General features: G+C 40.5%; 1 protein-coding gene across 2 annotated transcripts in view; it reads left to right on the top strand.

Annotated features, from left to right (window-relative positions):
- The window catches only part of DCAF1 (DDB1 and CUL4 associated factor 1), a 55,951-nt gene that overhangs the window by 18,075 nt on the left and 10,074 nt on the right, over nucleotides 1-27,802 (top strand). Inside the window, exons 5-23 of one of the 2 annotated variants that reach the window (XM_044451196.1) lie at nucleotides 994-1,107; nucleotides 2,852-2,989; nucleotides 4,751-5,224; nucleotides 5,789-5,890; nucleotides 6,978-7,136; nucleotides 8,505-8,681; nucleotides 9,782-9,991; nucleotides 11,437-11,606; nucleotides 11,810-11,934; nucleotides 12,512-13,772; nucleotides 14,118-14,316; nucleotides 15,895-15,977; nucleotides 16,327-16,411; nucleotides 19,172-19,405; nucleotides 20,252-20,345; nucleotides 21,118-21,222; nucleotides 21,587-21,660; nucleotides 21,768-21,872; nucleotides 26,466-26,474. In XM_044451196.1, coding sequence (XP_044307131.1) covers nucleotides 994-1,107; nucleotides 2,852-2,989; nucleotides 4,751-5,224; nucleotides 5,789-5,890; nucleotides 6,978-7,136; nucleotides 8,505-8,681; nucleotides 9,782-9,991; nucleotides 11,437-11,606; nucleotides 11,810-11,934; nucleotides 12,512-13,772; nucleotides 14,118-14,316; nucleotides 15,895-15,977; nucleotides 16,327-16,411; nucleotides 19,172-19,405; nucleotides 20,252-20,345; nucleotides 21,118-21,222; nucleotides 21,587-21,660; nucleotides 21,768-21,872; nucleotides 26,466-26,474 — 3,918 coding nt within the window. The remainder of the gene's footprint in view (nucleotides 1-993; nucleotides 1,108-2,851; nucleotides 2,990-4,750; nucleotides 5,225-5,788; nucleotides 5,891-6,977; nucleotides 7,137-8,504; nucleotides 8,682-9,781; nucleotides 9,992-11,436; nucleotides 11,607-11,809; nucleotides 11,935-12,511; nucleotides 13,773-14,117; nucleotides 14,317-15,894; nucleotides 15,978-16,326; nucleotides 16,412-19,171; nucleotides 19,406-20,251; nucleotides 20,346-21,117; nucleotides 21,223-21,586; nucleotides 21,661-21,767; nucleotides 21,873-26,465; nucleotides 26,475-27,802) is intronic. The other variant, XM_044451197.1, reaches the window with a different exon arrangement.

Raw genomic sequence — 27,802 nt, 5'->3', positions numbered from 1 at the left:
TAAAGATTAAATTTTGAAATTTTTGGAAGCATTGTAGCTGGAAATGATTTGTAGGCAATGACAAATGCAGTTAAGCTTTATTTCATTTAAGCTGTACTTCAGATAATTTGTTTTTGCTGTACATAAAAAAAACTGGAGTGGTCACATAACTAGGTAGCCCATTATACCTAAAATATAATATTTGCACTGTAGCCCCATGTAAAAGCAGGTCCAGGGGGGAGATGGCCACGCTCATGCTTGGGGGGGAGGGGGGAGATGGCTGCGATCTTTGTTGTCCTTTGTCACTTTGGTTCAAATTTGTGTGATTTAAAAAAAAAGTTACAAAATGGATTAACCTTATTTACATTGAATCTTATGGGGAAATTTGACTTGGCTTATGACCAATTTGGGTCGTGACCAGAGTCTTGGAATGGATTATGTTCGTGAGCCAAGGTACCACTGTATATCCTCTGTTTTTACACTTCCCTAATAAAAATCTTTGTTGAAATGCTTACACTAAAGTTGAATGCCAGAGCATTCCTGCTTTTTAAAACTTTTAAGTGTTGCCATCACCACCACCCGATCTGTAAAGGACATGAGCATGGATCTCTTGAAATTCTGCAAATAGGATACTCCTGCTGGTGGGATGGAGGTATAGAGGTGATTTTCAGCAATGTCCCTTACTCTCTGCAGCCTTAAGTTCCCCCCAAAAATCTGCTCTGTAGCAATATATAAAATAGCACTGCAGGTTGCTGGAGAATGAGGAATTGGTGAAAATTGATTCTCCCTTCCCCAAGTAGGTTCAGAGTGCCCTTTCGAATGGAAGGAGCCATTTTGTGAACAGACCGGTAACTGAATACTCTGCTATTATAACCTATTTATTCAGAATAGGGAATTAAAATTCTAGCATGTCTTTCAGTCCAAGATTGCATAGTAAGCAAATTTCTCCTTCATATATAACATTTTTTTAAAAATTAAGAGGTCTATTTAATTCTATTCCTGGTCTCCTCTCAGCTGGTGAATGCTTACGTGATGACAAGCAGAGAACCGCCATTGAATACTGCAGCCTGTCGACTCCTTTTGGACATCATGCCTGGGCTGGAGACTGCTGTTGTCTTTCAGGAGAAGGTATAAGATATAAGAGGATACATACTAAAACATCATGTTGAACATTTTAGTGGTCTTTCTCTACTTCCTTTTCTATATATTCTGTATAGTCAAGACCTTATATTCATATATTTTGCCATTAACAGTTTTCGGATTAAATGAAACAAAGCTGCTGGGCTGAGTTGAACATCTGTATTTTGTTATCACCTTTGTTTTTCTGTAGACTGAGCAGGATAGAGAACAGCTATGTAACAAAGCATGGGTTGATTAGCTGAACATTTGCTTTCCAAGGCATCTTGTAGTCATTATAGCAGCCTTGCAAATAAGGTTACAAAAGTTGCTAGTTCCTGGTGGTAGACATGCACATTTTAGGACATTTTTGCTATATAATAGTAATTTCAGATCTTTAGAAAGAAAAAAGTTAGATGAACTCTGAGCATTAGTAAAAGCCACTTTCTGTCTACTCAGTAACCATACGTTGTCTTGCATAGTTGCAAGCAGAAGTAGTTTTTGGGTGCTTTTTTGTGAAGCAGGCTGCTCTTTCTTCAAAAATTTGTTGGGAAAATGTTTTACCAGTTCAATGGATTTTTTTCCTATAAGGATACAAGTTTACAAATTTACTTATGAGTAGTCCCTAGACCTCAGTGTGACTTAACAATGGCCTTGTGGACTTTTTGAGAATGGCTGCATTTGGACACCACATTGAGCCAGAAATCTTTGCCTTCATAAATGACAACAGCAAGGAAACAGCATACTGGAACACCCAGCCCATTTGCTCTTACATTTCTCCTCGTTTTGTACAAATGGGTGAATGAACCAGGAAGCATTAAGTGTTATGTCTTAAACCCAGGAGGATAGTTAAATACACTCAAACAAGCCAGGATTACCTAATTCTTATTTGTTTAGATGCTCCAAACCATACTTGTGGGCTCAGTCATAATACAAAACTACTTAATTTACCTGCTTGCATGAAGGTAGAATCAAAGCAGGTTCCAGTGAACGAGATGTAACAGTGAACTAATTCACATTGTGATCTATTTAGATAGGGTTTCTGGCTTACTGTGGTGGCTATGCAGAAGACGCACTGGCTGCATTCAATCAGCAAACTTTCATACGCATATAACTTCCAACTGTAATAAGTAGCTGGTAAGCAGCAATGGAATATTTTTGCACACTCTGAAAGCATCTGTGGCTATGATCCTAAGAAGTGCCAGGTGTTTAAGGGGAAAACTGCACCACTACAGCTTTTAAGATGCTTTTTCTGCACCACATTTCACTTGATGGAGATGTATATTACAGTTCAGCTTAAAGAGTGGCTTATTCTTGAACAGCAGGTGCTCCTACATAAAAATTGCAACAAAGGCCATTTTCCTTGTATATTCACATCTTTACTTCAGAGGCTGACTCTTTTAGCAGTTCCATTGATTCATGGACTCTAGGGCTCTGACTGGTAAATCTGAAAATTTGTTGGTACAAAGAACAATATAAACTATACTACTTGTATACTGATAGAAGCATAGCTGACTCCTTATGGAGTCCACATTAGCATTTCAAGATCCCTGTGGAAAGTAATTCACATTATGCGGTATTAATTATCCTTCCTGGAAAATGCTGACATGCACCGTGGTTGTTGTTGTTGGTGTTATTGTTGTTATGATGATTATTATTTTATATTGGAGTAGTTTGACCTGTGATTGGTATAGACTGTAGAGAAAAGAATTTAGGTCTTGTAATCTGTCTTCTTTCCCGCCTCTCACAACTCTAGGAAGGTATAGTCGAGAATCTGTTTAAATGGGCACGAGAAGCTGATCAGCCTCTGAGAACATATGCAACTGGATTACTAGGTGGTGCCATGGAGAACCAAGATATTGCCGCAAATTACAGAGATGAGAATTCTCAATTGGTAATACCCGTGGCAAATATACTGTATCCCACTGCAAAACGAGTACTTGAAAATCTTATAGAGCTCAAGACCCTAAGACATGTGTTGGGCTCCTTTCTCACATGTGATTTCAGAAGTGACAGTGTTTGTAACATTGTAGGGAAATTGCAGTACTGTGTGGTGATGTTTTCATACTACATAAATGGAGGACGTGGTTTTATACCAGCATATTGGTTCTTGCATATTTGCTGTTTGCTCAGTGTCTCAGACAGTCTCTTCTGTAGCTGTACATGGGGTCAGTGTGGTTTATTAATTTCAAAATACAAATCTGGAGTGGGAGTGTTGCTAAATTTATATTCTGCCTGACTAGCAAATGACGTTTAACACTAGCATTTAAGAACCCCAAACAAAATAAAAATTAGATCAGAGGAAAAACTTCAGTGAAGTAAATAAAACAAACTAGCAGCCAGATAAACTGATATAGTTACCACACCAATAAAACAGGTTTAGCAATCCTGAATATTTGCACTACAACTGTGGCTTCTTGTGACATTTGAACCTGTTTTCCATGGATGCATGGCCTGTTTTAGGGTTATTTAACTCTTGCATGACTCATGGTACCATGGTTTGGATGACATGACAAATAACCTGAGTTTTCATATATTGAGTTCAAATGGTTGGTTGGTTGGTTATGCCACCTCTTCAGACATAAGCTCTCTGGGGAGCTTACAACACAATAAAATCCATAATGTATAAAATGCAGTACAGTATATAGCACAATAAAATCCACAGTTCACAATCAAACCAATAAACAATAAAAGTCCATAAATAAAAGTTACTAAAATTAATAAGACAAAATAAAGATGATCAAACAAATAAGATAAAAATCATATGTGGTGATCCAAACAATAAGGACATAAACCAATTAAAACAAGATCAATATCTAACATAAATTAATAGAATCACAAGGCAGCAGCATGGTATAAAATCTTTAAATCATCATTAAAAATAAACCAACAATTCACCTGTCAAAAATAACAATGGAACAAACACATCTTAAGTTGGGGCCTAAAAGAAAGAAGAGTTAGGTGCCCACTGAACCGCCAGCAGAATTGAATTCCAGAGTTGGAACACTCTAATTGGAAAAGCCCTCTTCCTTGTACTCTCCCCCCTTACTTTGTTGGAGGAACACAGAGGAAGACTTCGGATGAGGACTGCAGTGATCAGGCTAGTACTTACGGTTGTAGCTTGAATATTCAAAATGGGCTGGTATGGGCTGCAGTCCACTGTGTTTACAATAATATCCATTCCCCCCTACTCCTAACTTGGTTCCTTCTTTTGGGGGCTGCTGCCCAATCAGCAGTTCTTTTTTTGATGGCCCCACAAATGGTGGAATGTCCTCATCAGAGAAGTCTGCCTGGTATGACCTTTTTTTTGGTGGTGGGGGAAGTAGCTGGAGCAACCCCTTTTTATTTGCTCAGGATTTAACAATTTTAAGTGCTGCTTGCTGTATGCTTTGGCCACTTGAATATTTATTTCTTCTTTTAAAATAGTTTAAAATTAATTTTGCTCTTTTTAAAACATTAAAAATTGTTTCATGTACTTGGAATTTGATTTTATTGTGGGGTTTTTTAAAATTACTTATGTCTTTCTGAGTGTTTCAGCTGCAGGGCAACTCATAAATTGAATGAATGAATAAAATAAAATGGTTTCCAGAAGGGAACGTGACTTGAATTTACTGGATTTATGCAACCATAATGTGTTGACATCTTTTTGCAACAGGTGGCTTTTGTGCTTCAGCGCTTGCGAGAGCTGCAAGTCCATGAAATGAACACAAAACATGAAAATAAGCGGCCCAGCCCTCGAAAAGTGCCATCAGACCCTCTGTTGCCTCTAGATGAAGAGGCTGTGGACATGGATTATGGGGAGATAGCAGTGGATGGTGAGCAGGAGGAAGCTGCGGGGGATATGGACATCTCGTTCAATCTTGACTCAAATCACAAAACTAGTAGTCGGGTGAACTCAGCCATAAAAAAATCAGGGAAGCAACATGAAAGAGAGAATTTCCGGAAAGCAAAACAAAAACTTGGCTTTTCTTCAGAACCAGAAAAGATGTTTGTTGAACTGTCCAATAGCAGCTGGTCTGAGATGTCTCCTTGGGTGATTGGCACGAACTATAACTTATTTCCTTTGACCCCTGCTATAGAACAAAGACTAATTCTGCAGTATCTGACTCCACTAGGAGAGTATCAAGAGGTGGGTATTTAGAAAGTGATCAAATGGATGATGTGTGGGTTTGTTTTATGAAGAACTTAAATTGTGCTAGCAAGAACATAATAAGCAATTCAAGATGTGTCTTGAGCATAATGCAAACAGCAAGCCAGTGAGAAGATCTAGGATGCAATTTTGTTAATGTTTCCTAATCAAATATATTAACTGTAATCTGTTCATAGTTGTTTTGTCTTTTCATTTCTGAGTGCCACGTGTGTGGGACCACATGTGTATGCTGCACATGCGTGTGTGTGGTTGCATATGTATGTGCATTGCCGCACACGCATAAACTCTCTCTCTCGCAATCTCAGTACAGATGGTTCTTTCGTCATGGCTAATCATAGCATGGGAAGAGCAACCTGTATGAGGAGCTCTGGGCACTGGAGATGTAAAAGAAAATCCCTTAGTGGTGGAGGGCCACGGCTGTAGCTGTGGTTATCATCACTATTTGTTTGCTGTTAGTAGGGCATGGGAAAAGAATAACACTGAATATGGACACTAGAATTTTATTACATTTTTGTGCATAAACAAATCTTTTACTTTCATCAGCTGCTGCCCATCTTCATGCAACTTGGATCAAGAGATCTGATGATGTTTTATATTGATTTGAAGCGGACCAATGATGTACTGCTCACTTTTGAAGCCTTGAAGGTAATGACAGCCTAGTAAGCTGCTTATTTAAACAGTGATGATAGTGTGTTAGTTATTCATATTGGGCAGTCAGTGAAAGGAATCATCCTGCTCCTGTATATCTGATAAACTATTTAGTACGTCAGTAGTAAAACAGCCTGGAGTATATATGCTTTGGTTCTATGGGTTTGACAAATCTATCCATCCTCTTTGCCATTTTTCATAGGGTCAATAGGTCTCCAGTCACAACACTCTCACCATCACACGGGTTCATTATTTTCCCTCTGGTTGTTTTGCTGGTCCTGCCATTCATCAGTTTTTCACTATGTTAGGCCTCAGTTTTGTAACAAAAGGCCAGTCTTTTGGAGCAAATGAACTGAAGTTTAATATTGCTTCCTTCTAATCCTGGAATTGACTGTGGTTACTTAATTATATTTCTTAACTTCTCTGTGCTCCAGATACTTAACTGTTTCAGTCCTTAAAAGTGCCCCTTTAAGGCAAAATAAGTGTGCAGAGATTCCTCATGGACCAGGAAAGATTTCAAATTTAGGTGATGTAGTTCCAAAGAATTGTGAAATTGAATCTCACATTTCCTTGCTGCTACACTCAGAATGTTTCATTTTTCTGTCCTGCTTCTTTTGACTCTCCCCACACCATCCTCAAAGTTAATGGGACATAAAATAGGTTTATGCAAAGTTCTGATGCTTCTTGCCTTGAGATGAAATTGAAGAACATGGCTGCAGTTCTTGCACTTAGTTCTGCAAAACATAGGAGTGGCTGCCCCTTGCTCAGAACCTTTTTGAATTTTAACTTCGAAATATATGACTATTCCAAACAAAATTTGTGTTTTAGGTATATGTAAATATCTAGTGCTTTTGTATTCCTCAAAGATGCTCCTTTATAAAGTTAATAAATTTCAGAGGTGCCAGAATTAGAAGGTGTTCTTCTATATCTAGGGTACTGTGGAAAAGGTCAGAGCAAAGAAGGTGGGCTGATTATTATTTTTCCATGCTGTACAAATTGCACAAAAGAGCATTTCAATTGTGTTTGCGGAGTGCTGAGAGGTTGTAGCTGGTGATTTCCACACTGACTTTGTTTCCATCCACAGTATTTGGCATCGCTGCTGCTGCACAACAAGTTTGCAACAGAATTTGTTGCTCATGGAGGAGTACAGAAGCTACTAGAGATTCCTCGTCCTTCTATGGCTGCTACGGGTGTCTCCATGTGTTTATACTATTTGTCCTACAATCAGGATGCCATGGAAAGGGTAAGATCCCCTCCTGCTTACAAAGGTTGTAAATACTGAACATTCTTGGAAGTTATGCTTATGTTATTGGTCTTTACAACCATCTTCTTCATGTGGAGACTGGAATTATTTTATGGTACCTTAATCCTATGGTCTCCAATATGGTTGCCTGTAGGTGCCAGTGTACCAATGGACACATCTCTCACTGCTTGCAAGACCTCTTGCCCTTTTTGATTTTTTAAAAAATAAATTTACTTGTATATGTTTCTCTGAGCATCACCAGTTTGTCTTCTGTGAAATAGGTATTTTGTTGTGTCTTTTAGTGATTTGGGCTTAGGGATCCACCTCTGTCTTGTAATATGACAAAAAATATGATTACTTGTTTCTGGATTCCATCAGTCTGCCTTTGTGAACTAGGAGCTGGAAAAGAAACCAATTCAGAAAGTGCTTATGAATTCAGATTCCACTTCTGCCTTGTCCTTGTGTTCTGGGTGAAGTTACTCTTCTTTTAGCCTCACCAGCTTGCCATTTGGAAAATGGGTATTTTGTGACTGGCTATGCCCACAATGGTTACCAATTTGTGAAGGGTTAATTCTCTGACATGGCAACCTATTGTCTACAACAAAATTCCAAATAAGCCCCCAAAATTGGGGATCCCATGACCAAACAATTGGTTTAACATCTTTGTATCACTTGTTGGATTTTCATCATGCAGTTCTCAGCATGTTCAAAATGGGATGATAATTTGTCCATCATTGGATAATCTGTCCATCATTAGATGCCAACAACCATCTTAATTCAGACAAAGTGGTAATCTGAGTTCAGATTCAGAGTGAAAAACAGGAATGCTGAGTGTGGCTTTCTCCCTTCAATTTTAAGTGTTGAAAGGCAGTTTCACATATTCCTTCCCATTATATGCATGAAGCTTGCCCCAACACTGAAATAAGTGGTCAGGCCGCATGCTCATAGAAATCTGTCTGAGCCCTGTCTGCACCAACCAATTTCTAAAAAAGAACAGTAATAAGATACATACAGTGCAATCCATCCATATTGATTTTGGGCTAGCTCTTTTTGAGCCAGGTATATCCAGGAGTTTTGAAGGAATGAGAGCAATTGGAAAGATCTCTGTGATGCCTCTCAGCTTGCATCCTAATGGTAGCCCTGTCCAGGCATCCAACAGTTGTAATTGTGGAGGGGAATGGGGGACATGTACTGCAGCCCTCCCCCTCTACTTGCAACGTACCCAGGCAGATGTGGAATGCCATGCAATGGGGAGCTTCCTGATCGCTGACCATGGTAGTGTTTCTGCTGCAGACTTTCCTCATCAACATGGGGAGGTCACAAGATGAATGGAAATGAAGATTGTGATTGCATTTTCTTGTTCTGCAGGTGTGCATGCATCCCCATGTGCTATCAGATGTTGTCAACTACACCTTGTGGTTGATGGAGTGCTCTCATGCCTCAGGTTGCTGCCATGCTACCATGTTTTTCTCGATTTGCTTCTCATTCCGTGCAGTCTTAGAACTCTTTGATAGGCATGATGGCTTACGGCGTCTAGTTAACTTGGTAAGTATTACAGCACTTGTGTTCCATATTGTCTCAGAACTACTGTCTTTCCCCTTTTTTGCGGTGCCATTGAGTGTTCTTTCCCACTGGTAAGTGCTGTATCTCAGCTGACCTCACCTTGTGCAAAGTATTTGCTTTTTTGATGATTTACTAGGTTCTATTGCAGATTTTCTGCAGTGGAATAGAGAGAGGAGGCAGCAGGAACACTACAAATTTTACTTTGTTATTTACCACCTGTGCATTTGGAGATACATAGTTTCTCTTATTCTCACTCTCCCATCTAGTCACATTTAGAATAATAATAATTTTATAGACATTACATTTCAAAGAATTGCAGGGAGCAAATTGATTCTGGTGGTGAAAGCAGTGTTAATGTTTGATGTTAGCATATTTTAAAAGAGTAGTAATAGAGAAAAGGATTAGATCTCATTTATTTATTTATCTATCTATTGATTTATTCATTTATTTATCAATTTATATCCTGCCTTTTTCCTCAAAGGGCTCAAGGCAGCTACATCACTCTCCTCCTCCATCTTATCCCCACAACAAGCCTGTGAGGTAGGTTGGGCTGAGAGTCTGTGACTGGCCCAAAGTCACCCAGTTGGCTCCATGGCTGAGCAGGGACTAGAACCCAGATTGTCTGACTCCCAGTCCCATGCTCTTAATCGCTACACCACACTGGCTCTTTGGTAGCAAGATTAGCAGTTTACTAAGGTGTCTCTTCCCTCTCCATAGCATTGAAACTAGATAGTTTTATTGCTGCACTAAGAGTTAATAGAGAGGACAAAATCACCAGTGACATAATGCTACTGCCCTACTCTTCCAATTCTCCAGTTTCTGCCTTTCTGGGTACTTTGTATAATAACTTTTTAAGTGGATCTAGATTCACTTTAAATTCAAATTAATAAATCATAGGGGTTTTTTTAGAATTGCTTTGTCAAGTTGCTTTATATATTTGAAAGAATAGACAATACCATTAATCCAGCTTCTTAGTGCACAGGTTTGACTGAAAAAGCTGCCTTTTTGAAATGATAAAGAAATGAGCATTAGAAATAAGTTAGGAATGAAATGACAGCAGAGATGTTTCTTTCTCTTTCTAGATTAGCACTCTTGATATCTTAAACCTGCAAACTCAAGGTGCTCTGCTGAGTGATGATGAAATATTTGCTAGCCGGCAGACTGGGAAACACACTTGCATGGCTATGCGCAGATATTTTGAAGCGCATCTTGCCATCAAAGTAGAACAGGTGAAACAGTCTCTCCAACGTACAGAAGGTGGAATTCTGGTCCATCCACAGCCTCCATATAAGGTAAGCAGTGCCTTTTATTGAGGAGACAAACTTATTTGTCGGCCACTCTTGAGATAATTCCTTAGTAAAGTAAATACAAGTGCTTTTTATCAGTCACATCTGAAACATCAGCTACACCCCAAGGACATGGCTACTTTTGTTTGTGTCTTGTGGATATCACAGACTGATTTCCATTAAGTCCTTCCTCAAGTTGCTCCTTCTGGAGCTGGAGCTGGGAAGATACTATTGGCCAATGTCTACTCCTCTTTACTTCCTTTCAGTTTGCTCCTTGGCTCAGTTCCAGTTGTGAAATCTCTTTCATGAGATAGTTTTGTGTGCCCCCCTTCCCTTCCAGCAATTTGTTCACTGGCTTAGCCATTGGTATTTAGGTTAATTTTAAGTGGCATTTATGTTTGTTTTTAAGCTTAACTTTGACTTTTAATCTATTATTTTTATGCTTTTCTATATTTGATTTTATAGTATTAATGTTAGCCCTTTTGTGCTATGTTTGAATTAAAGTTTTATGGAGTTTTATTGTTAGCCACTTTGTGCTATCTCTCTATCTATGTCAGAAAGCTAGGATGGCTATAATTACAAATATTTAAACAGATGGTTATCAGTCCTAAAGTTCCACATGTAGGCCAAATGTATCTTCAGCACTGCTGTCTCCTATGAGAGCTTTGAGATAAAAAGACGATAGAGTCTACTGAATGGGGTTTTCTGCAATTCTGCTTGCTGTTCATAAGCCTTAATATTGCACTAACCTGCTACTGGGTTAACTCCTTGAGGCATTTTGGTATGAATTTCATGATTATAGTTAAGGTCAAGGATGGGGAGCTTATGGTCCTTTGGACATTATGACCTAGAAGTCCCATCAGCCATTGCCAGTATAACCAAGTGAGGAAGTCTTTTCCACAAAGACCCCACAGCTCTGGCAAGTGTTGCTGTCAGGAGGTCAATTTTTAAGGTGGCCCTAAAGACTTGCTCTTACTCGGTCTTTTCCTGATAACATTTTGCCAGACTCTTCTGAATTGCAGCTGCAGTTATATTGTAGACTTTCTGTACTGTTTAGGCAAAACTTTTGTGCTGGTGTTCATTGTTTTTATGGATGTTTATTGTTCTATTACTGAAACCGTTTTTATTATAATGAATATTATGGTTAAGGGCTGTCTTGGGAGGGCTCCTGCCCTGAAAAGCAGCCCAGAAATATTTTAAATCATATACTGAGGGTGATGGAAGTTGTAGGCCAAAACATCTGGAGGGCCACAAACTGATTACCTTTAGGTTATTGGTGGTGTTTTAATGTGCTATTGCTTATTTGTGACTTTAGTATCTATGTTGAGCTTTTGTGCACTGGTTTCAGTTCCTTTGTAAAAGGACAGCATAGATTTAATAAAACAACACACAATGAAAAATCTAGTTAAGAATGAAAAACTAAGAATGAAAATACATCATTTTCTTTGCAGGCTTGTTCCTATACACATGAACAGATTGTAGAGATGATGGAGTTCCTAATAGAATATGGGCCAGGGCAGCTGTATTGGGATCCAGCAGAGGTCTTTCTCAAGCTATCTTGCGTGCAGCTGATGCTCCAGCTCATTTCAATAGCATGCAACTGGAAGACCTACTATGCTAGGTGAGAGAATGATAGAGTTGCACATAACCTTATAAATTGCTGCTTTCCTGGTGCTGACCATTATGCCAGGTGGTCACATATGCATGTTTGTGCAAGTGCGCACACACACAGACACAGCACTCTCCTTGCCTGAGAAGACTGCTGGTGTGGTTTGTGAAACTAATGTTTGAATTAAAGTGTTTCTGTTTGCTTTTGTTTACTAGAAATGACACAGTGCGTTATGCCCTGGATGTTCTGGCCATCCTTACTGTGGTTCCAAAAATCCAACTACAGCTAGCAGAGGCAGTGGATACAGTGGATGAGGGAGGAACATCTATTTCCATTGTGGGTATGTAGATCCTGGCCTTCCCATTTGCTTGCAGCCTTCCTTTATGAATCACTTCTCTACCAGCCGAAATCTAGAGTAGGTGTTAGGCTTCATAAATTCTGCATGACTGAGATGCAGGGCAATGACTGACCAAGTTATTGTTGGGTAATCTGTGGCATATTGTTTTTATCAAAACCTGTCTTGCTCATGATCTGTGTTCATGCATAACGGTCTGACAGTATTCTTTTTGGTTGCTCTGTGGGCCAGTACTTCCATTATTGTAATACAGCAGTTGCTGCTTTCCCATGCCTTCACTGCACACCACCTTGGTAACATTAAAATGAGGGAGATCATATGTGGAGGCTTTCAACCCTCTAGTTGGTGTGTGCATGTACAGTGCTGGAAGGAAAAATAATCACATTGTTGGTGTGTTGTATATTGTGTTTATCATTCTGTATCAGCCCAGTGTGGGGTGGAACTACAGGCCAGCAATAAATATTCTACTCCTGCAGTGTGGAAACTGACCCTACCTGTCTCTCACACTAATCTGTGTCATGCTTTGCTAGACTAATGACTCAGTGAAAATACTTCCTTTTAGGTATCAGTATCATCCTGGGACTTGCTGAGGGAGAATATTTTATTCATGATGCAGAGATCCAGAAATCAGCCCTTCAGATAATCATAAACTGTGTGTGTGGCCCAGACAATCGCATCTCCAGCATTGGCAAATTCATCTCTGGCACCCCTCGACGGACGCTCCCCCAGGCTCCCAGGAGCAGCGAGCATACTTTGGCAAAGATGTGGAATGTGGTGCAGTCCAACAATGGCATCAAAGTGTTGTTATCTTTGCTGTCCGTCAAAATGCCCATTACGGATGCAGACCAGATCCGAGCACTGGCATGCAAAGCCTTGGTTGGGTTGTCGCGAAGCAGTACAGTCCGGCAGATCATCAGCAAATTGCCCCTCTTCAGCAGCTGCCAGATTCAGCAGCTGATGAAGGAGCCTGTGCTCCAGGATAAGCGCAGCGAGCATGTGAAGTTCTGCAAGTATGCGGCTGAGCTGATAGAGCGTGTCTCGGGAAAGCCCTTGCTGATCGGGACGGATGTCTCCCTGGCTCGACTGCAGAAGGCAGATGTGGTAGCTCAGTCAAGGATTTCGTTCCCTGAGAAGGAGCTGCTGCTCTTGATCAGGAACCATCTCATCTCTAAAGGGCTAGGAGAAACTGCGACCATCCTTACGAAGGAGGCAGATTTACCCATGACAGCAGCTTCTCACTCCTCTGCCTTCACCCCTGTTCCGGCCGCTGCCTCGCCTGTGTCTCTGCCTCGTACCCCTCGTATAGCAAATGGCATTTCAGCCCGATTGGCTACTCATCCCTCTGTAGGTTCTGGCCCTCCCTCTGTCCATGCCCAGCCAAGACCAACTGCTTGCCAGGGCTTGCTGGCACTCCCGGGCCCATCTCACGCCACCAACTCTCCTGTGATTGGCAGGATCAGCTTCGTCCGAGAGAGGCCATCTCCCTGCAACGGCAGGAAAATCAGAGTGCTTCGGCAAAAGTCAGACCATGGCGCCTACAGCCAGAGCCCAGCGATCAAAAAACAGCTGGACAGGCACCTCCCTTCCCCTCCCACGCTGGACAGCATAATCACAGAGTACCTTAGGGAGCAGCATGCGCGCTGCAAGAACCCTGTGGCCACATGTCCCCCCTTCTCTCTTTTTACACCCCACCAGTGTCCTGAGCCAAAACAGAGGCGCCAAGCGCCAACTAACTTTACCTCGCGGCTGACCCGCAGGGCAGCCTTTCCAAAGTATGGCGGGGTGGATGGTGGATGTTTTGATAGACACCTTATATTCAGCAGGTAAGAAAGATGTTTTTCTGAATTCCTATGGTTATTCTGACCAAACCATCTAAAATGGGACTCTGCTTCCAGGCTGCAGCTTGCACAACATTCACGAAGTCACAATGATTACTGGGAAGACCCAAATGCTGCCTTACTTTTTTCATTTGACAATTACCTGCTGCTCCTTCCTCCTCAAGGGAAAGTTGTTTTCTCTTAAGAGGAAAGCAGAGGCCATGACTTCCATCCTAGCAAGCTGTCAAACACAGTTTTTGGCCATCAGCGATGTTTAATCACTGCTAATGTTACTTTCTTTTCCATTGCTTTAAAGCTTCTGTTCTTACTGCATCACCCTTTCATTTCCAGGTTCCGTCCAATTTCTGTGTTCCGGGAAGCCAATGAGGATGAAAGTGGTTTTACGTGTTGTGCATTCTCTGCACGGGAACGATTTCTGATGCTCGGCACATGCACAGGGCACCTGAAACTCTACAATGTCTTTAGTGGGCAGGAAGAGGCCAGCTATAAGTGCCACAACTCTGCCATCACCCACCTTGAGCCATCCAGGGTAAGGAAAGCAGCAAGAGTGTTAAGTGGCTTCTGATCTTTGTGCATGATCAGGAACTTAGTCAAGATCTGGAGGAGGCAGGAAGCAGCGTTTACCCAGGAATAATGGCAAACTCAGTACTAGAACAAAGCAACCTGATCTCTTTTGTATCCAGTCTTGCATATAAACCAGACATATTATAATGTCACTTTTTCACCTAGACATATTTAACCATTCGATCAAATGGAGTAGTTGTACAGACCAGTCTTAGGTTGAACGTTGTGGTATGAATGTATTGGTATAAGGGTCATTTTTAGTGATTGCATTCTAATCAGTCATAAGTCTCCAAACTTCCAGTATAGGTATCTGTGAGTAACATGAAAGTATTGTGTAGCCCTCCCCAGCTCTCTTAATCCTCAACCAGCATATCTATGCTGGTTTGGGTTGATGGGAATTGTAGTCAAATATTTCTGGACAATACCAGATTAGGGAAAGCTGGTATAGTATGTTTGAGGGATCACTGTGTGAGGATCGATGCTTGTTTACAAGACTTGGGGTCTGTTCTGTTAACATGCTCCATCATCAGATGTCAAGCATCTTAGAACTTCAACTGTCGGCCAACCCACAGATTCTAAGTTGATCATGCGAAAAGCTCCATTCTCAGACCAGTGTGCATGCTAGTGAAGCTTTGCGCAGGACAACTGATAGCCCCTTGATCCAGTCAACCAGTCACATGGTAGCTGGATTTACTTTTGTGATGACAATGATCATAATGCCCTTAGACTGGCAGTATTGTTAGCTATCACAATTGTTACTTGTGCTGGGAAACATTTAGTTGTGCTGATAGTTTTCTGTCTTCCCAGAGCAAAATTACAGAATGACCCAATTCTGTAACACAACAGGTAGCTGTGGATGGCTTGCTGTATAATCCGAATCCAGAGCACATCCTGCAAAATGACTTATTTTTCGTGATCAGGCCACCATGACAACCCATGACTTGTTCCAAGGGCTGTTTGATCCATGATGGGTTGTTGAATATCCAAACCATTTCCTCATGGCTTGCAGGGATCTGTTAACAAGCTGCTAAGCAGAAGTGGCAAAAAGTCATGCTGCTCATCATGATTTCACCTTTACCAAAGCCAGTGGCAGTTGCTCGACTAATGACCAAGCAGCACTTTGGAGTGGCCATCACTGGCTTGCCACCTTTCTTTTAGCATATTTTATTGGTCACATGGACTTCCTAATGTGGGCTGCACAAATGTGGGTTGTTTAACCCCTGGTGTGGCTGCAGCATGTGTGGAGTATATGCAGCCAATAAACACAATTTTGAATGTGCAGTCCATGCTTGGGGGTTGTCACATTTTGCTAACTTGGTAAGTAAGCAACCCTCACAAATCCATGGTCTGTTTTAGGATTATGAGAGGGTTTTTGTTTAACCCTAGTATGAGCAATGCATGGGTTTAACCATAATCCATGTGGTTTAACCATCATGCTGAAACCTGGTCAGTGAGTTCTATTATCGTCAATATACAAAGAATTGTATCCGTATGTATAACAGCACTTTTTTTCTTCTTTCTGTTCTCTCCCGCTAAACCATAGGACGGTTCTCTGTTGCTGACATCTGCTTCATGGAGCCAGCCCCTCTCTGCATTGTGGGGAATGAAGTCTGTCTTTGAAACCAAGTACGTATCTATGCTGTTTTTTCCCACTATAAATGAATCAGTCATTAAAGGATCCATCTTTAATCCATTCAAGTCCATAAGATTATAGAAACATTAAATTCATTATACTAATATATTCAAGTGCATAATGAGCTGCTAAGTGAAGATCACCTGAGAGGTGGAGATTGCAGAGTATTTATAGTAGCAGGGCAGTGGCTACCTCTTACTGTTAGCTTAGGAATTAGTATTTTGTACTGCTTGATCCGATGCAACACATTAAATGATGCTACATAAAGGTGCACAGAAATTATTATTGAGAAGTGTTTGATTAATGTTTTGCTGCTTATTGAGGGTTGATTCTCTCACGCAGGCATTCCTTCACAGATGACCATTATGTGGAGTTCAGCAAGCATTCGCAGGACAGAGTCATTGGCACGAAGGGGGACATTGCTCATGTAAGTTTTGCTTGTGGAATTGTGGAAGCCAGTGCAGGATTCTTGATGTGGGTATGCTGAACACACAAACTGGTACCGTGACTTATGGGAACACACAAACTGGTACTATGGCTTTATTATAAATCACAACATTGTGGAGAGCAGCTTCCCCCTATCCAGATGTGTTGGACTACAACTCTCATCATCCCCAGCCAGTAGGAACATTTCCCAGTCTGGGAAAAGCAGTTAAAACAGGATGGGGCTAGCACTGCAGGAGTTCAGTGGATGGAAATGTTGAACTGTTACCAATAACAGGACAGTGTTAGACAACAGAAAGAGAAATGGTGTGTAATTGACAAATGTGTTGAGAAGAACTGACTGGCCTCTTGGCAGTGCTTGGAAGTCATATAGAAATGAGCTTAAATGTAATAGTGAGACACAGGGTTGACGCTATTTTAAAGGATCACATGATGGAGCAACTTTATCATATGGCCTTTTAACAACTGGTTCATTAATGTCAGATGGTAAAACACATTACTCTTCCTTTGAGCTTCTTTAGTGTCTTGATTCCTCATGAGGGAAAAGTTTTGAAAAGTTTTGAAAATATATTCACCTGAGAAGTCCTTTATTTAAAAATCCTATTCTTTTTGATACAGATCGTTAAACTCGTTACTATTTATTGCAGAAGAGACCATTAGATATTTTAAAGATAAAATCTATAGGACTTTGTTTGTGGTCAAATTTATTTCAGGATAAGTGTAAATTAATGTATGGCTTGGATCTGGAATTCCTGTGAGAGGAATTCCACTCTTGGAACCTTCCCACTGAAGAAAAGATAGGAGGAGAAGGAATCCCTTTCTCCCTGCATTCCCTTGTGCCCATTAAAAAGCTGCTCTGGAGAGTTGGGGTGAGCTTCCAGGAGTGCATGGAAAGGCGGCTTGGCAGGGGTGTGGGCTGCAGGAAAAAGGAGTATAAATTAAAACTACATACTTCTTTTCTCCATTGGGGGCTTCTGCTTGAGCTAGGCCCTTCAACAAATCAAAGAACGCTTTCCGTTCACTGAAAAAATGCTCTGGATCCCACCCAGTAATTTTAGGAGAGGTTTTTTTTTTGTTTCACTAGTATAAAATAATGAAGAATGAGAAATAATCTGAAAGTTGTAATGTCCCTTGCCTTTTTGTTGATTTCCCTATGTATTTGCATTTAAACAAATTATTTTTCTGTGTTGCTTTGCTGTTCCTTCTGTTAGCCTTTGAGAGAAAACTAATCTCCACTCCTCTACTAATTTGTGAGGCATCAGGCTAAAAGCATTTATTCTTCACTTTAGCAAAGAAATATTAGTATTGCAGAGAATCCATAAACAAAATGTATCTGAGAAAAGCATAAAAGAAACAAAGCCAAATGCTCAGCGTATGCAAATAGCTGGCCTACTTCCTAGTTAAGTATCTTTATAAAGAACTACTTTCATCCGTGTCTTTTAGCATACTTTTTATTTTTTATTTTGTGCAGCATTCTTCACTGCACAAAACCCTTTTGAGGTAGCTTCTGTATTAAAATAACCCACTATCCCCAATCCAAGTTGGAGCCATTTTCTGTAACAGGCCATGAATGGAGACATCCCAGCATATTTTTCAGCACAGCCCCTTGGCCAGTCTGTGAAACTGTGGGATGTTCTCTGGCAATTAAAGGAAAGACTTAATGAGAAACAAGGAACAGTCCATGTGTTCCTCATGTTCCACTCCTCTTGAAGCCTGACTACTTGCCCAGTTTGGCGAGCCTAAATTGCATGTCAAGAGTGTTCAGTTTTCACAAACATCACATACGAAAGCATTCTTCTTGGCCACTTGTTTAAAGTTCAAAAGGTTCACAAGAAACATTCCTTCATAGAAGCAGACTGTACAGGTCTATTCCTGTTCAGGCTAAGCTGCATGCTAAATGCTATATGCAGCATAGAAACAATATGAACTGTGAGTCTTGTAGCATCATAATGACTAATGCATATATTATGACATACACTTTCATGGATTTCAGTTTATATAATGAAGAGGACTCTTGTCCATGAAAACTTATGTCTTAGTAAATGTTTTTCTACTGATCCGCTAGAAGCAGCATGGCCTTTATCCAACAAGTTTTGCAACCTAAGTGTTATCAAACTTACTATAGCTGTTCATTTAGCAGTGGATAGCTGTGGATAATGGACATTGGATAATGCACATTGTTATGCTGAAGCTCTTCTTGAAGATTGTGTAAGTTTAGAGGAGGGATTAGGAGAGCTACAATGAAAGTGGTTTAATTGAACTGTTAGAAAAGGAAGGGAGTATTTTGAACTTGTGAGATTCTTGATATTTGCTTTTCTTGAATTGTAAGCATTTAGGAAGAGGAACCCCATGTTAGAACTATTTAAAACAACATCCAAATTATAGTGTTTATAAAAGGGAAGCAGGTAACAAGGTAAATGGTCTACCTATTTGTTTATAACAAAAATTAAATTTAGCTATCTCTTAACCTTATGGGAAAATTATTGAATGGGTAACTAATGGTGCAGTTCATAATGAATATTTGGTGTTTCTCTGCCATAGTAATGTGTGTAAAGATTTCTGGGCTCTGTCATAATATAGAATGGATAGACTGAGAGTTCCCAGGAAGGTTGAACATAAACTAGTAAAACCTATTTGAAGAAACAAGGGAAGATGGCTATCCACAGCAAATGATTAGGAAATGACTGTGCGTATCCTTCAGATTTTGACTAATTTCTTTTCTTTTTCTTTTTAAATCTAAAAGATCTATGATATTCAGACTGGCAACAAGCTATTGACTCTATTTAACCCAGATCTTGCAAACAACTACAAGAAGAATTGTGCCACCTTCAACCCCACCGATGATCTTGTCTTAAATGATGGTGTCCTTTGGGATGTCCGCTCGGCACAGGCTATACATAAGTTTGATAAATTCAATATGACGATCAGTGGCGTTTTTCATCCAAATGGGCTGGAAGTCATAGTTAACACAGAAATTGTATCCTTTTTGTCTTAACTGTTACTTACTTTGAACATCTTAGAGTTCTTGGGGTGATGAGTCATTAGTTTATGATGTGAAGGAGACAGGATGGGCAAGCCAATGGAGTTCTTTTTTGAGAAGTGATGGGGCCACAGACAGCTCTGTCTCAATGTATGCAGGGCATTCCTAACTGGGAAAAGCCTGCATACCTCAAAATCTTGTATCTGGCCTAAGCATTTGTCTTGGAGAGAAAGAAAGAGGAGGGAGATCAGTTTTTCAAGGGCAGAACAATGTGGTGCTCTAAAAGTGGGCATTTAGTTCACTTTGGGCCAGGCTGATCTTCCCTTATTGGTGTTCCTGCTTGAGTAGCAATTGCTGGCTCTTGTTCCTTTGGCCTACGGATGGGGCCAGAGCACCCTTTTCCCTTCCTTTTGCAGTCTCAGGCTCAGGGTGCAGCAGTTAGCAGGGACTGAGTGTTCTCTCCAGGAGAAAGTAGAAAGCTCTCTGCAAGTGCTCCTCCTCTGGCTGACTGCCAGTTTGCCTTCCTCCTTGACTCAGTGTTACTCCCGGGAAGCAGGATGTGGGGGGCAGCCTTCAATCCCCTGATTAAAGTCAGCAACCAGGTTGCTCTTCCCACTCTGGGTTAGAGACATTTTCTGGACCTTGGGGAGTCCCCCTTGATCTTGGCTGTAATTGCTGAATCAGTGTTGAAAGCTTTGTCTCGGCTTTTTTTTTTCCCCCAACATCTACCAAATACTATTTGATAGTATTTGGTAGTATTTGATATCACTAATGAGCTGCTTGCTGTTGTAATCAATGTAGTAGTAGATGTTTGTGTGGAGTCTTCCTTAATGCATTCTGCAGTGGGACCTGCGGACTTTCCACTTGCTACATACTGTACCAGCCTTGGATCAGTGCCGTGTAGTCTTCAACCACACAGGGACAGTCATGTATGGAGGTAAGCTGGCTCTTAACAAGATGTCAGTTTCTTCATTTAGTTGCGTGGTGATGGCAGTTTTGCCATAGCTTTTCTTTCTCCTGTGCTTATAACATAGAACAAAGCAGCAAAAACATATATTTCCAATACTTTCAAGGGGACATCTTATAATGCTAAGAATAAAAGGCTGTTGGGTCAGTTGCAGGCTGGATACCAGAAGGATATGCAAAATCCTGGCACAGAGTTCAAAAAAATGGACTGGATCTCGGCAGATGGTTGGTTGGTCATCCTCTGCCACAGTGCAGAAGCAGGGGAAGGATAGCTAGCTGGCTGGCTCCTGTGGGATATGCCCCCACATTCTGTTTGGTTGCTCCATTTTCTGTATCCTTGTGCCTCCTGTTATCATCCTAATGTCATTTTCCTTCTTCTAAAATACTGTTTTAACCTTATTCGTTCTCTCATTTTTCTTCCCCACCCCTACCAACCTTTTCTGACAATCCATCCTCCCTGTTCTATTCAGTATCATTCTGAGTGCATAATGCATTTATACTTCACACCTAATCCAACAGGTAACTCAAATTCTTCAAAAAAATGTTCATGATTGTAAAACTCTTTTTGTTTTCTGAATATGGTTCCCTGTTTATTTTACTCTAAATGTGTGTCCAAAAAGTATTCTGCAACATTTAAACATTTTTAAATTTCAGTGTTACAAGTGGTCTTTAACTATATTCCCTAAAAACTGTTTTAGATGATAAGCAGCTCTTTCCTTATAACCCTTTTCTCCCTCAATCAGCTATGTTACAAGCTGATGATGAAGATGATCTGTTGGAGGAGAGGATGAGAAGCCCCTTTGGGTCATCTTTTAGGACTTTCAATGCAACAGACTACAAACCAATTGGTAAATATTGTGGTTGCATTTATTTGCAATTATGTTGGGCAAAAGAAAGTTGTTTCCTTCTGCTGAAAATTAGGGTATATCCCCTCATTTTCTAGGGATATACCCACAGATCTTACTTTCAGATCTCAATTTGGGTTGAGCATTGCCAAAAAGGGTTTGTTTGTAAACAGCAGAAAAAAGAAAGGGCTGCTCCAAAGAGCCTGAAGGCACCACTGCCCTGGTCCCAGTAGACGAACCTCAAGATTCTAGATGAAAAAAGAAAAAGAAAGAAAGGAGGAAAGCTAGAAATAAATTTAGAAGCCTCGAGGTTGCCTCTGAATTAAAGCATGCAGACTTACTTTGATTTTGTTGTGTGTTTTTTCAGCTACCATTGATGTAAAAAGAAACATTTTTGACCTTTGTACAGATACGAAGGACTGTTACTTAGCTGTTATTGAGGTAAATTTTGTTTGTAATAACAGTGGGGTGGAAATGATCGGTACTGCTGCGTAACATGTTTGGCAGTAAGCTCACTCACTGTGTTGGGTGTGTGGTTCCTGGTTTAGAATCAAGGAAGCATGGATGCCATGAACATGGATACTGTGTGCAGGCTGTATGAGGTGGGCAGGCAGCGTCTGGCAGAAGATGAGGAAGATGAGGAGGAAGACCAGGTGAGTGGCTTAATGTCTCTTTGATTGTTACTGCTTCATTTGTGAGCTGTAATGTTTCCTTTTAGCAAACATTCTGAAAACTGCTCTTAAGTCTTTATCACATCAACTGCATGTATGTTTTCAGTTTGTTTTAACAGATAGCACACCGAACAACTATTTTGAGTTCTTTGTTGACAAGCTAGCAGTAGTGGTATTTTTCCCTCTTAGTCATTCAGTTATGAGGATGTGTGATTAAATCCATCAGTCATGGCATATCTACATTAGATAGCCAAACTGATAACTTTACTCAGAATGTGAAAGAGAAAAAAGACAAAACTTGATTATCTGTTTAACAGATTTCCATGGCATCTGTCCAGTTTCTTTATTTCCATTAGTGAGGTGTGAAATGGGTAGATTTGGTTATGAAATTGGTCATTGCTTATCATGGGAAAGAACAAAGAGAGTCTGCCATTTCCTTCTATGCTCACCCCTGCTTAGCCCATTGCTTCAGTGACAGACTACTACTTTTGTTAATTTTAGGATAATTGGAAATAATTGCTGAGGGATGCTGAATCTGCCTAGATGCCAGCTGCATGTCTGTATTCAGCTTTTTTGGAAGCTTTTAGTACATTTTAGTGCTAGGTTTTCTAGCAAATTATCTGCACCTTACTGTCTAGTTACTGTAAGTTTGATACTAGAATTGTTTTTGCTTGCTTATTTCAGGGTAGAAATACCACCAAGTATTTACAGTAGAAACAAAGTCAAGGTTGTTGTCATAGCAAAAGAATCTTCAGAAGAACATGGCTTATTTAAACTTATCTTTTTGCTGAACTCAGAATAGAATTGCTGTTTTGGTTTTCAAATGAGACTTTTAGATTAGTTAGCATGAAACATTTCCCCTTGGACAGCGTGTCCCCGTGTAAAACAAAAACAAAAGTTTCTTTGCTTATCACCACATTCATTCATTTAGGTATATCATTTATATCATTGTGTTATAAACCCATCAGGAGAGACCTAGTATTTGCCTGTTCGGTGTGTCATGAAGCTGATTCTTCCCCAGCTGGCCGGCTTCTTTCTCTAGCACATTCAGTTCTTTGGTTTTCTAGTTTATTTGAGGAACAAGCAAATAGTCTTTGAGGTGGGCAGCCTCTCTCCATTCAGATGATGATGGACACCAAGTTCCACCATACTTTGCCACTGGCTTGGTTGATGGAGGTGGGATTCAACAATATTTAGGCCCACAGGTTCCCCATACAATGTTCACAAGAAATTGAACAATGAGACCTGATCTAAGGCTGGGGGCTGGAGGTGGCACTTGCTCATTTCTCCACAGTAATCGTCATACCCCTACCTGTGCCTTCTGCAAAAGGACTTGCTGGAAAGAATTTCCGGATGAAATAATTGGTTGGCCCTGGAATGGGGAGGAGAGCTTTCATCTGTTGATCTGTATAGAAGCCTCCAGCTTTCACAAGGAGTTTGGATTGCTGGAAGGTAGTGTAAAAAATGAAAACAGGACACAATAGCATTTTGTTCCTTAAATACAACATTGAATTTAAGGAACTGACTGGGGCATGATGGGAGTTATAGGACTTCTTTCCATTTCAACTTGTATGGGATTGCATCTTGGTCTTGTGGGCCTGTCTTCTCCCCATCCTTTCAAACAGATCAGGACAAAGACTTTTGAATGAAAAGTCTTCCTTCCTTTACATTAAATCTGATCAACTAGGATAGTTTTTTGTTATCAAAAAAAAAGTATTGCAGAAATCAATAACAAAACACACTCGCCAAGTTGGAATACTGTCCCTTAGAGAAATGCAGCTTAATGATATTAAGCTGATTCCAAACAGAATACCTCTCCTTCCTTCCAAACCAAAAAGAGCTGACTGCATCTTCAGGGTGGATTCTGCTGTTTATGGGCCAGTAGCCAGGAATGTCTAGCACTTCTAAGTTAGTCTGCCATCTTAACCTGATTCTATTTTACCTCTTTCGTGACCTCAAATGTGCCCCCACCCAACCAGGTTGGTTCACTAGAATTCCCCAGAGAGCGTGAAACTATCTGGATCTCAGCAACTGGCAGACTTATCTCGGGGTTAATTGGCCTGAGCATTTCAGCTCTGAATTCCAATCTTTACCCTCCACTTCTGAATCAGGATCTCACATTACCTTTGAAGGCTGTATTATAGGAGGAGAAGTGGGCTGAATCCTTCCACTCAGGGTTCCTTCTTTTTACGTTTTTACTAGGAGGAGTTAAATTTCAGCCCCCACATGCTCTGGTAGATCTCCACTGTTGCTCTGTAAGTTCTTCAGAATCCTCATCTGAGTGTCTGGAGGCTAAAATGTGAGCAGTTGTCTGAGAGCTTTGTAGCTGCTGTTCTTGTTGTTCACTAGCAGAATTGCTTTCTCCTATTGCCCATCATTTTTAGGTTGTTCCAAGATGGCATGTTGCCTCAGGATGGTTTGTCTCTAGAGCTAAAGCGAATTTCAAGAAAGGAGTTGTTGCAAACCAGGAACTATAGGCATTGTAAGGTGTCTCCCTCCCTCCATAGTTTTGAATTCTGCCATGTGTATCAATCTTGCTAGTCTTGGTTTGCCTTTTGGACTAATAAGGGTCAGAAATGGGGATCAGTGCTTTTATTATCTAAAAAGGCATCTGTCCTGAAGCACCCTTGGTTTTCCCCTTCGATAGGCCTGGCTGCTATGGTTAAATTGACTCCCTTGGTTGTGGGGAAAAAAGAATAGTGTTCCTGCTAGCAAAAGTTTGCTTAGTTTTTCAGTCCAGCCAAGCTGCTGATACATAGTCTGGCAGCTGGACATACTTTATTTATGGAGAGGTATATAGGGAAGAGGGCCTTGGATAGGGCTGTATCAGGGGCCCATGCACAAGTGGAAGCAGTATTTTCTGCTTGGAAGACCTTCTGGCTGGTTACTTATTGGTTCTGGCAGAGCAGTCTGTGTTCAAGGACACTCTCAGTATTTCGTATGTCCCAGAGCTGAGAACTAGTATCCAGCTACTACTCAGAAGAAGCCCTGCATGTGTTATTGCCACCATACTGGAAAAAGACAGTAGGTTATGCAGTTGTAACCTTGCATAGTTGCAGCTCCTGATACCCGTCACCCTTAGTCAACATACACAATAGGCTTACAGGCAGAAAGGTGTGATGGGGATGTGCATGTGTGATGGAGTTTATCCCACTGTTGTGATAAGTCCTTCTTGTGCAGCATGGTATATTCCTTTTCAAGGCTTCCCTTGACTAATGATTGTGGAAAAGCCAATAACTTGCTGGTGTTTCCCAGCCCCCTACTGCCTTCACCAAAATAGCATGAGGGTCTATAAAGGATGTTGACTGGCTCTACATTTTGTTGTGAATTTGATGGTTACACTGGCTTCATGTATAAGGATGGGGAAAAAAGCTCATCCAAAGCCAGGCAGAGAGAGCCAAATTACTTGAGAATGAAAGCATTTGAGGATGGCTGCAGCTGAATCTGTTGCCTTTAAGGACAAAGATTGGGTAGTAATTGTGAGCAAATTATTTACTCACTTGTGACGAGCTCTTATAGCCCATGCTGCTTTTCAATGCACAGTCATTCAAGGCTGTTTTGTTTCACTCAGGTGGTTAGCATAGCGACAGCTGATAGATTGTGTTAGGTGTTCCACAATGAGCTTTTGTTAGCCATTTTATACACTGGACTGCTTCTTTATGGACATGAACAGCTTGTTACCCTTTTTTTGAAGTCTTGGGCTTGATCCTTCCTGAAAAGAAATCTGTGCAACACCTCTGAATTAAGTGTTTGAATGTGCATAGCTTTGGTTTTATATATGAGTCATGTTTAACTGGGTGCCAGAGACTTAGCTTCTAGTAACCAGTTACAGTGATCAGACTAGCAATTTACAATTAAGACTGAAGCCAGAATATTTAAGGACTACATCTTTGAAGCATACTTTGTTTACTCAATACATGCAATTAGCTATTGTGAGATTTAAAATTGTCCAGTTTTACTCTGTATCAAAACTTCAGTAAATTATTCATTCTGCTGAATGCATCAGTTCCCATTAACTGATTTATTACTAATTTAGTTATTGTTAGCGCTATCCATAACTTTTTATTTTGCAATAAAATCTGGGACTGGAAGCACACGTTGCCTTAACTAGGAAGACAGGAAGCAGCATTGCAGCAGGTCAGCCTCTTTGTCCATCTAGCCCACTATTACCTGGCAGCAGCTCTCAGGCATGTCAGGCAGAAAGAGGTCTTGATCCACTGCTGTCTGGATTCCCTTTTCACTGCAGATGGCAGGGAGTTAAATCCAGGACCCTCTGCATTCCAAGCAGGTGCTCTGTGCCTGAGCTGTGGCAGCTCCCTAAATCTGTTGTGCAGAACAAAGGTAAACTCTTGTTACATATAGAACCCAATCAAAGTACATGTAAAAACTAATTTGGAGATGGTGCTGAAACCTATGTAGCCACTGTAGATAATAAATAATTGCTATTTTAGCTGGCTTAAAGCTTTAGAATGGGAATAACTGTGTTTTATCTCTTCACTCCAATTTGACATCTATGACAAATTGTTTGCTGTGTTACGTGTATTCCATCTGTCCATGTCTTCTGGGTCTACATAGAAGCCTATGGTAAGAATCTTGCCTTCTGTGTGCTAATATGTTCAGTCAGTTCTGTATCATACCCCGGATGATGAACCCTCTGGAGAATGAACCCTGAAGGTAAAAATAAACTCTGCTACAGAGAATTTTTTGCCTAGAGTCTCTATATACTATGAAAGACGCAAACAAACTTGAGGTGGGACAACAGATTAGGAATCGGTTTGGAATGGAAATATGCAAGAAGGGATATGTCAAGAATGCTTTTTGATTTGTATAGAGGGAACAGATAATCATTTGGTAAGCAGCACTTAAAACTGAGATAAGCTATTAAGCAAAAAGTGGCACATTTTAGAGGAGAGAGAATTAATTTCTTGTAGATTAGATTGAGTAAAAACACATTTTTTAGTTTAAGGGAATATTGTGTGTGCGCCTGGGTGTGTACATGAATGCACACACTCTTATGCAAATAAGGGATGGTTGGGATGCCCTAAGAGGGGGCTATAGACAATGATACAATATCAGGGCTTGGCACTAATAGTAAATTCTGGTGTCTCAATACATCTGTGAACCTCTGCTTTGCGGGTTCACAGCAGTCCCAGAGGAGGATTGGGGCGTTTGGCAGGGGTGCATCCAGGTTTGTATATCCATAGTAGTATACAATATGTTGGGTCAAATGGAATCAAAAGATTCTTCCTTATCTCAAGGCTTTAAAGCTTTGGTCTGACTTAGGTATAATTTTCTAAACATTACTACAGACAAGTACTGTATTCCATCCTGTGATCCAGAAACACTAGTCATGGAAAGCTTTATTAGAAGTTATAGAAGAGTAGCTGTGATAATCTGTTCCAGCGAAATTCACAGAAGAATCTTTGGCTAACAAATATAGTATGGAATTTCATAAGCGACTGTATATTTATCAGGTTCATGAAATGGTGAGCGAAGATGAGTGTGTTATGTATATAATTATGTATAGACACATGTAACACAAGCACACATGTTCAGCAGAGCTGGAATTGTTTGCATAGTGAGGTTATTTAATGTCATATTCCATTTATTAGATGCAATCCTAAGAGATTGTTTATATTCCTACATATGTAAAGTATGAATGTTACAAGCAGGTGTTTGCATATACATGTGTCACATTGCAGGGGTTTAGCTGTAACTCCCTATAAGTCGTATAATCAGTGGCAAAACTGGCATTGCTCCTGCATGATAAGTGAATTGCCTTTGAAATCAATCCTAAAAGTGGAGTATGCTGTGCATGAGTCAGTTAAAAGAAGAAAATGATATTTGTTCTTGATGGACTCAGGCACACTTGAAGGTTGGGAGACTGGCTGTGCAGCTTCTGCTTGCCAGAG

Source organism: Varanus komodoensis, unplaced genomic scaffold, assembly GCF_004798865.1.
Source record: "Varanus komodoensis strain SLA01 unplaced genomic scaffold, ASM479886v1 scaffold6_2, whole genome shotgun sequence".
Taxonomy (NCBI): domain Eukaryota; kingdom Metazoa; phylum Chordata; class Lepidosauria; order Squamata; family Varanidae; genus Varanus; species Varanus komodoensis.
The sequence above is the reverse complement of the archived record's forward strand: the minus strand, read 5'-3'. Positions and strand labels throughout refer to the sequence as shown.